Source organism: Notothenia coriiceps, unplaced genomic scaffold (assembly GCF_000735185.1).
Source record: "Notothenia coriiceps isolate Sejong01 unplaced genomic scaffold, NC01 NC01_scaffold00036514, whole genome shotgun sequence".
Taxonomy (NCBI): Eukaryota; Metazoa; Chordata; class Actinopteri; order Perciformes; family Nototheniidae; genus Notothenia; species Notothenia coriiceps.
In genome coordinates this window covers 76,112-86,135 of record NW_011369215.1, presented here as the reverse complement: position 1 = coordinate 86,135, position 10,024 = coordinate 76,112, and the positions used below count along the sequence as shown (strand labels likewise).

The 10,024-nt window shown below is 36.9% G+C and overlaps 1 protein-coding gene across 2 annotated transcripts in view; it reads right to left on the bottom strand.

Moving 5' to 3' along the window:
- Nucleotides 1–375: 375 nt before the first annotated feature.
- LOC104963945 (B-cell receptor CD22-like) overlaps nucleotides 376–10,024 on the bottom strand; it is a 10,551-nt gene continuing 902 nt past the window's right edge. The window contains exons 2-10 of one of the 2 annotated variants that reach the window (XM_010792641.1): nucleotides 8,147–8,413; nucleotides 5,436–5,610; nucleotides 4,870–5,000; nucleotides 4,528–4,616; nucleotides 4,223–4,425; nucleotides 2,756–3,019; nucleotides 1,707–2,018; nucleotides 947–1,049; nucleotides 376–639 (exon numbers count right to left, since the gene is read on the bottom strand). In XM_010792641.1, coding sequence (XP_010790943.1) covers nucleotides 576–639; nucleotides 947–1,049; nucleotides 1,707–2,018; nucleotides 2,756–3,019; nucleotides 4,223–4,425; nucleotides 4,528–4,616; nucleotides 4,870–5,000; nucleotides 5,436–5,484 — 1,215 coding nt within the window. In that variant the 5' untranslated portion in view covers nucleotides 5,485–5,610; nucleotides 8,147–8,413 and the 3' untranslated portion in view covers nucleotides 376–575. Of the gene's footprint in view, nucleotides 640–946; nucleotides 1,050–1,706; nucleotides 2,019–2,755; nucleotides 3,020–4,222; nucleotides 4,426–4,527; nucleotides 4,617–4,869; nucleotides 5,001–5,435; nucleotides 5,611–8,146; nucleotides 8,590–10,024 lie in introns of those variants that run through there. The other variant, XM_010792640.1, reaches the window with a different exon arrangement.

The following is a 10,024-nucleotide window of genomic DNA, read 5'->3' as shown; positions in this document are numbered from 1 at the left end:
GCATTAAACTAATCCAAAAGCACAATAACAGTTAAAGGTAGGGGTATAAGAATGGAGAAAACAGCTCGAGTGCGCGTAGAATTTGAAGTATGCAGCCCGAAAAAAATCTGCCCCTTCCTTTCAGACTTCCTTACAGAGCCCTCCTCCAACACACACCAAAAGCCGCACATGACCAAATGAGGGCACGAGATAAGTTTGTGCACGAGAATGGGAAGGCTGACAGGCAGGTAGGCCATCCAGTTATTTTAGCCGGGCCGGCTAAAATAATTGGTCGTGCTTTTTACAGCGCCACGGCTTCTACAGATGAATTTTTTTTATGTATTTATTGTCAAAGCATTTAATGTGTTCATTGCTATCGGGATGTTAAGAGCATTCCATGGAATATAACAAAAAGTGTTGCTGAAGTGAATTACCTACCCCACCTTTAAGCTTATGTAAACAAATGAACAGATAAGAGCCAAAAGAGTAAATCTATTTACATAGTTATTATTTTTGCTTGAGTATTCTCTTAAAGCAAAAGTCAACTCCAGAAAATCCAGAAAAAAAGCGTTCTAGTATTTGTGCTGAAAGAAGCCTCAAGGTGCCGGAGGAGATGTCTCTGTGAGGACATACGACTGATGTCTTGATGACTTCTGTCTCCTGAAAGGATAGACAAAACATTTATCAACAAAAACAATTTACAATACTAATTTCATTGTATCTATCTAAAATTAAAAATAAATAACATGTAACACAGCATTGGAGATATTGGGCTGATAGTCACACTACTGCAGACATCAACCTTTTAAATACACGCTATATTCACATCTAGATTTGATTATTGGAATAATTCAAGCAACAGACTCTGCATGCAGACTATGAAAGATGCATCTGTCTAAATGTAAAATTAAATGATACAGTCATTAAAAAAGTGACTGATCATCTATAAGGGGAGTAAATAACTCACCTTGACAAGAGAAAGGCCACTATGGCAACTAAAGCCAGGATAACACAGACAGTCACTCCAATAATCAGCAATCTCTTTCCTGAAGACTCGGATGGGTCCGTTGCTGGGGTGGACAGACAAAAACCATTAGAGTCATATAAAACGGTCTCTGGCAGAATTATTTTATACTTTTTAATAGCTAGACCTTAGACATCCTGGTGCTGATGGACCTACAGTGTAAAGGTATTTCATAAGGCTGGGCTTCATGGCAGCAAAGCTATATATATAGTGTTTATTTGTACTGGATAAAATGCAAAATAGACCCAGTATTCAAACTAAATATTTACATGGCAATTCATACCTTTTTTTTTTTTATGCATCTCAAAGGTAGAGAAGAGATATGTAGTTTGAAAATGATACCTTAATAAGTGTTTGGTGCTCTGGTGGAAGAATGGGTTTCTTTAATTATCACTTTTCTCCTTGTTTTACATAAGAACCGACACAACTGTTGCTGCTGAAATGGATCAGTGGCCAACCAATTATAATTGTACCTTAATGAGGGTGATAAAGGTTCCTTTTTTGTGATTGTCATAGTTTATGGTATGCAAAATGACGAATCAGTCACCTCTTGTTATGTAAGCACTGACTCCTTTTTAGAAATATCAATTTATTTTCTATGTATTGTTTGTTTGTTGTTGAATATTAGATGAGGTGTTATTTTGGGCCTATGTCCTGCTGAACTTGGTTCCACAAAGAACTGGCAGGCTCCGTATTGACCCACCTTTGGGATCTGTGAGTTTCACACTGTCAGTCTGTGATCCATGTCTGTTCCGAGCCTTGCAGCAGTGCAGCCCATATTCTTCAGCGGAGATATTGGCAGTGCTGAGTGTCGGGACTCGTCCTGTAGGTGTAGCCGGAGATTTTCTGCCTCGATTAAAGCTTTTGTCGGCTGCCAGAAGACATGCTGCCCCCTGGTACCAGGTGTATGTGTGGACAGGAGGGTTAGCATCGCTGCTGCAGGTCAGAGTCACAGGAAGCCCGTTCTGTAGCTCTGCAGCAGGAGAGACTGAGACCGCTGTGTTGCGAGGAGAGTCTGGACAGGATGGAGATGAAAAGTCAGTTACACCCTGTTTCAAATCATATGGGATTCTGTGAAGACACTTAATGCTAATGATATATTCATTAATTAAATAGAGAAAACAATATACTGTGATGTTTCTTTATGTAGAATTTCTCAGTCAAAATATACATTATGTAAGATATTACATGTCTGGACCTATATGTTGAGTGGATACTATCCCAAATGTTTTCAACAATTTTCAAACCTATAGAAATTCTTAACTGTAATCAAGGGAATGATCCAAATACATTAAACGTCTAGATCTTCATGAGAAAAAAAGCTAAGGGAAAGTTTAACTGCTTCTCTCTTTGTTTTTTCTCAGTTTAAATCACTGAGTCAGTTTGTTTAAGAGAGGAGGAGAAGTCGGCAGAAAATTTGGCACCCGATAAATACCAGCCTAACACCTGGATCTCAACTCTACATAAAAACAAGCTCAGCAAACGTTTAGTGGCAACCCTGCAAAAACCTCTGTGGATAATTTGTCTACCTGTTAAAGCCTACTGAACGATGAACAATGGTGAAAGCCCAATCAGAGATAGCTGACTGCAATGGTGGAGAAGACAACAACTCTCATAATCCCATGCTACTTCTCCATATCGCCAAACTTTATTTTGTTGTTGTTTTGATGAGAGACGCATAGTTGCGTAAAACTACATATTGTTGGTTCATAATAGAAATATCAATTTAAATGGGAATAAATCTTCACTTACATTCTACATCAATAGGCAGCATTGTTGAGTTCTGCTCTTTATCCCCAGTCTGTATCTGACAGTAGTAGCTACCAGAGTTTCCAGGTGTCACCTCACTGATGTCCCACACCTGTCCAGTGTGTCTCGGGGTGCTGCTTGTGCTCTTGTACCATTTGAAGAGGGCCTGGGGACTGGCTGCAGGGCTGCCGCAGGCCAGACGCAGGGTCACGCCCTCTGTGATGTCACTGGAGGGACTCGCTGACACCGTGACTGCACTGGAGGAGTCTGGAGAAAACGAGGGTTATTCAAATAACAAGTGTATTAAGTCGTATTATTATTATTCAAGAATAAAACGAAGTTAAGTGATCTTTGAAAAAGAACTGTATGAAGATCTCTGTTCAGGGCTTTGGCCAGGATTTTAGAAATACTGAGGTAAAAGGTCCACTAACCTGCCATACTGTATAACACATACAAAAAATGATTGAGTCTATTGTTTTATATATATTTTCCCTGTTGAACATCAAACCTTTAACTGTTCTATTTCTGTACACATCTACTCTATCTTGAAGTTTAAAAGGTGGGAATAAAATGTAAATCCTTATTAACTAATGATCCATATTTAATGTGTACTGTTTCAATATAAGAATGTTAAAAAATAAAACTAATTTCAGATCTCTTTATTTTAAGCAGAATAAATATATTGAGAATGTGACCTCTGTGTGGACTAGCTGACCTTAAAATAATAAACTCCTGCCTCCAGGTTGTTTTTCACAAGCCTCTATTCATTTAAAAGGTGTTGCATGCTTCGCCATTCATGCTTGTGCTGTTCCTCCAACCAGTGGTTCAACTGTTCATGACCAAACAACAAACCTTTGTTTTTGTTCATTTGCAGCTGCATGGTGCAAGTTGTATTGAATAGTTGAAAAGTTGAAAATCTTTAACTTTTCAACTTTTCACTGATAATTATGACTGCATTATACCAACAAAATAAAACAAGAGAGTGACTTGACACAGATGTTGGTCCATCATTTCTTAAGAATATTGCAACATGAGTTACCTCACACAAACACAATGAGGTTGCTTTTCAACAGGCTCTAATACCTTGCTTTAGGAGTTCAGCAAAGACATGTTTCCAGTGAGTCTCTGGGCTGTGTGGCTGTGTGGGACTTTGATCATTTGGGTACGGAATTAAGACTGTCTTGAAACACAAGTTAAGGTTTCTGGTCAGTTTCAGTTCTCCTTCACATAAATAGCACACAGAGTTGCAAAAAGGAAGTGTTTCCTTCTCCAAGTGATGGTGCTAAAACATCAACACATGTCATCCAAATATTAAAGTCAACAAATTCGCAAAGTACAACATTTATTTTTTCTTAAATCCTTTGCAACTCAAACAACATGAGCTATGCATCGATAATGAAGGATGAAGATCATTATAGTATTACTGTTGGTGATGAGTTTTGGCATTAGTTGTGAATGAAATATTCCCACCTGCCACTAGGAGCTGTACTCCTTTCTGCTCTGGCATCTTCTGAGTGGGGTGGCTTGTGATGAGGTAAAACACATACGCTCCACTGTCTGACTTCCTCAGGTCAGAAATCCTCAGAGAGCAGTTTTTGGTTCCTGGTTGTAGGTACTCCACCCTGTTCTGGTAGGATGGATGTGGGAATATACCGGCACTGTGGAAGACATATCTGGGACAGATAGACAGATTTATTTAGTTTGGTTTAACCCTCTTCTATAAGTTCTTGCAGAAATGTTCGTGGATGTTTTTGTGCATCTTAATTCAACAAGACCTTGATGTGATACAGCGATTGTTTTCGAGACACCAGATCTCAGTCGAAACGTTGTACTGTTGTCCCTCTCCCTCTCCTCCTCCTCCACCCTAATTGAGATAATTAGACAGAGTTTCTATTGAAGGAGCTTTTCAACAAGGGCTAAAGCACCATTTAATACCACATAATTATGCTTGTGTTAACCTGATGCTCGATGTTTAAATCCTTCCATCAAATAAGTTAGTTTATTTAAATTATTCTTGATCAAACCCCTGCAGCTGCACATTTAAGAGCCTTGCAAAGAAAGACTTCCTGCTGAAGAAACAGGATACATTGCAACTGCTAACAAAGCCTTCTTTATACCTGAGCAGAGAGCCGTCTCTCAGCCTCAGAAGAAGGGAAGTCATAGGAACAAGGGAGAACCACAGAGGAACCAATCACAGCAGAAATAGGATTGGAGGGAAGACTAACTGACCAATCACCTGCAAGAACACCTGAGGGGGAGGATATAGATAATACATTACAACAGGTTTTTATATCATAACCACTAAGTTACATTACAAGGGTCTAACATTTACGCAAGTTACTGTATTTTTCTTTAACATTATTAACCTAAGATAATCCAGATATACAGATCAAATTAACTGACGTATCTGAGTGTACCTGCATTACAAGTTTTGCTGCAATGTACAACAATGTTTGTGTTTTGGTCAATAATATAAGAATAAAACAATACAAAAATAAGTCACAGGGTGAAATGTAAAAATACAATTTTTTATTGGAACTAATATAGATATAATATGCATGCAGCTCTGGTGCCACTGAAACCATCTTCAAGCAGTTGTGACATCAGTTTAATGATTTATAAGCCGCATTAATTTTGCTATATGCATGTCAAGCCAAAACTTTAGTTTAAATATGTATTTTACCTTTCAGAGACAGTGTGAGCAGCAGCCAGCAGCTCACTCGTCCACCCATCTTCTATTCCAGCTGTTGATTTTTCAGTTTTGGTCCCCTGATCTTCCACCATCAGACACCTGCCCTTTCTTCTCCTTTGGCTTCAACTGTCTGCCCTCCTCTGCTTTTTGGTGATGTGCTTGCTTCCTGTAGAGCAAAGAATCATGGGTCAGATTGTCCAACTTCCTTTTTATTTTCTCTGCAACAGGAAACTGGGGTGATGCATGGTTAAACGAAAGCAAGAGAACCTACTGTAAATGAATGTGTGTGTAGCCATGTCTGTTTAGGCAGTAGTGGAACAACTTAAGTAAAAGTGGTAATACCACAGGCTAGAAATAATTTATTACAAGTAGATATCCTACATTTAAATACAAAAGTATTGGATTGAAAATTAGTACAAAAACTACAGTACTCGTTATGCAGAATGGCCATTTTTTTTGGATAATGTTACTAAAGCACATTTAGTGATCAATTAATTTAATTAATTTATCTTTGTTGGAGTTCAACAGACACTGGAATTGAATGGCTGCCCATACATGTAGAGATTGAGATTTAACCCTCCGGTATCATTCGATTGGACTACGCAAATTAGTCATTCGAGACAAAAATGTCCAGTGCAAAAGACTTTGATAAAAAGATTATATTAAAAGGTTTTTTTCACAACTTTTTTGGGTTCAATCTTTAAAGCAACTTCCGCCCTAATAGAAAATACCAGAAATGTAATCATTTTCAGGATTTTAACCCTTTAAATGCCATTTTGAATACATGAAACCGCAGTTTTTTTTCATGATGAAAACAGAGAAAATTAGTTATTTTCCAAAAAATACATATCTGGTGACTGGCTCTTTTTTTTTTATAACAGTCTTGGATATGTCAAAGATTAGCAACAAAATTGATTTTTTTGCATTATTAGTTTTTGCACAAAATCAGATTGCACAAAAAAGTGACGTATTAGTCATTCGGGACAAAAATGTCCACTTCCAAAAACTACTCTAAAATGAAAACAGATTCATATTTTTTTTAACTTTTTGGGGTTAAATATTTCAATCAACTTCAGTCCTGATCAAAAATACCAAATGTTAAATTATGTTCAGGATTTTAACCCTTGAACTGCCAGTTTGAAAACATGAATTTGCGTTTTCTATGAAAAACATGCAAAAAAAGGCAGTTATTTTCCATATAATGAATGTTGGGGGGGGTCGGCTTTTTTTTTTTATCACAGTCTTGGACATGTCAAAAAGATTAGCAANACACACACACACACACACACACAAACACGCACATTTCTCAGCTGATACCACTCTTCCACATCCATACCAACACATCTACATCATATTAGTTGCATTAATGTATTCCAACTGGGCTTCAGGGCCCCATTATACAACAGGCAAAAACCAGAAATGAAAGCACTGTAATGTCAATGGTAAAATGTCACATCTTGTGTATAGAATCTAAAAAGGGACAATGAACTATTTTTCCTCCAATGTATTAAAACCCTGACATTAAAAAATGCGACGGAATTTTATACCGTATGGCGTGAGAGATCAAAAAGATGTGGGTTATAATTGGCAGTGGAGGGACATGAGTGGCTATATGTGAGTTTTTTGTTTAATCTGATGTTTTTGTTTAATCTGATTCTGTGCAAAAACTAATAATCCACCAAAATAAATGTTGTTGCTAATCTTTAACATATCCAAGACTGTGATAAAAAAAAAAAGGAAGAAGCCGACCCCCCCCAACATTCATTATATGGAAAATAACTGCCTTTTTTTGCATGTTTTTCATAGAAAACGCAAATTCATGTTTTCAAACTGGCAGTTCAAGGGTTAAAATCCTGAACATAATTTAACATTTGGTATTTTTGATCAGGACTGAAGTTGATTGAAAGATTTAACCCCAAAAAGTTTTAAAAAATATTAATCTGTTGTCATTTTAGAGCAGTTTTTGGAAGTGGACATTTTTGTCCCGAATGACTAATATGTAACTTTTTTGTTCAATCTGATTTTGTGAAAAAACTAATAATGCAAAAAAATTCATTTTGCTGTTAATCTTTGACTTATCCAAGACTGTTATTAAAAAAAGTGCCAGTCACCAGATATGTATTTTTTGGAAAATAACTCATTTTCTCTGTTTTCATCATGTATTCAAAATGACATTTAAAGGGTTAAAATCCTGAAAATGATTACATTTTTGGTATTTTCTATTAGGGCGGAAGTTGCTTTAAAGATTGAACCCAAAAAAGTTGTGAAAAAAACCTTTTAATATAATGTTTTTATCAAATTATTTTGCAGTGGACATTTTTGTCTTGAATGACTAATTTGCGTAGTCGATTTGTTACACAGTGAATTAAAGACCGATTTGAAAAATTGAAATTGGAATTCCAAACTAGATCGAGAAAATAGCCTTGTTACAAAAAATCAGGCCATTTGCACCAACAGAACCAAAGTTATTGCAAAATGTAAAGTGAAAAATGACCCATATGGACAAAAACGTCCACAGTGATACCGGAGGGTTAAGAAACATTTTGATTGATCTCTTAATTTTTTCCACGCCACCCACCGTTTTAAGGTAGCCTACATCTTTACACTAAACCTGGCCCACATTAAGTTATTATCCCGTTTCGTTGTGTGTTCTCGAAATGGGATAATACAACTTCTATACTCTGTTCGCACAGTGTGTTCACCTGCAGCAGGTCAGCAATCTGGGTCCACTCAGAAATGCACCGTGACGTCACTGGTGCCCCTCTCCTCTGCAGAGCTGACCGCTCACAGGACGACCACACAAGAACCCGCAGACAAAGATGCGATAAACTTTCATTAACTTCGTCTCAGATAGAACAGGCTTCCAAATGTTTTTCTCTTTTCTATTAGACGCCGGTGTCGGTGGTTTCGGTTGATATTAAGACTCGCTGAAATCCTTTCCCCCTTCTTCTTCCTCTGGGGTCAGTAACCTGTGGAGACAGCAACACGGATTTACTTCAAACTGGATTTATCTGTGGCGGAGTTTAAACGGCCTCGTCGTCTGTTTTTCGAGGCACAAGTTTTTTTGTTGCTATTTTATTCTTCAATAAAGACTTTAAAGAAAAAATAACATTATATTTGTCATTAACGAAGGCATTTGTTTCACCTGCTGTAAGGAAAGTCAGGTGAGTCTCTTTCTGGAATGTGTTTCAGCCCTGTGGTCTAACTAACACTTAATGCTAACAGTTAACATTGCTAAAGGCTATAGTCAGAGGTGGGAGAAGTACTCAAAACTTGTACTTGAGTAAAAGTACAAATAACAGGGTGTAGGAATACTCTGTTACAAGTAAAGGTCCTGCATTCAAAATGTTACTCAAATAAAATAATTAGCATTAAAATATATTTAAAGTACCAAAAGTACTCATTCTGCAGTTTGGCCCATTTAAGAATAATATATATTATATGTTTTGATTATAATTATTGATGCATTCAAGTGTTATCAAAGCTGGTAAAGGTGCAGCTAGTTTAAATTACTTTGTATACTGCAGGGTAGCTTGTACATTTACTCCAGGTGTAAAAAAAGTCTTAGTTTATATATTAAATTGAAATAAAGTAGAAGTCTCTCAAAATAGTTATTAAGTACAGTACTTGCGTAAATGTACTTGGTTACTCTACACCAATGGCTATAGCCCAACTCTAACAGCTAGTAGTACGTAGTTCTTTGAAATGAAACACAAAATTAAGTAGCTTTTTTTTGGTATAATTTTAATTATGTGAACATTACATTTATAGTGCTGAACCATTTTAATGCCCGAATCATCTTTGTCTTGGAACCTCTGCAGTCTTAAATAAACAAATATATCATAGCTTTGTAGGGAATTTCAATATTTCTAGTGACACAATAAGTGCTTGAACTTTCTATTGCTTGCTATAGATACACTTTAACTTTAGGAAGAATGCCTTTGTTATCATTTGCTCCCAGTTGTCTCATATGAATTTTGTCCTCCTGTTAGCAGGGCAGTGAACACTGTAACTAGTCTAACCTTCTGTTGATAAAGACAACAGTCGTGGAGTATGTATTGGCAAAAATAATGACGTTGAATGAAGATGCAAATAGTAGAAGAAAAACTCAGTTAGTGTAAAAATATATCGACTTTTATGGACTGCATATGTGATGTAACCAGCCTGTACTTTAGAGCATATCGATCAAAATTGAAGTAGGCCTAGGATTATTATATTAAAGTGTTTTAATGTTTTTTTTTTCTAATTTGTGGTAAAACTAGTTGGTTCCTCCCACGTAATATACTGTACTTGTATGCTTTCAGAGTTAATCCTAAATGTTTGCTTCAATATGGTCTTTGTTTGTCACTTAAGACCTTCAATATTATATCAATAGGGAAAAGTGACTGACAAGGCCTTGGACCACCTGTTCTGAGGAGACACGGAGAGAAGGAAGGAAGCTGTTCCCTTTTGCTTCCTACTGTATACAGATGTATGCTGAGAAAGTTCTGTCGGAGGGGAAGATGGGTGAGTGCACATTCCACTACTGTTGTTCTTGCCCTTATACTCCACCCCTTCCTACTCAGACTGCCAAGGCACAC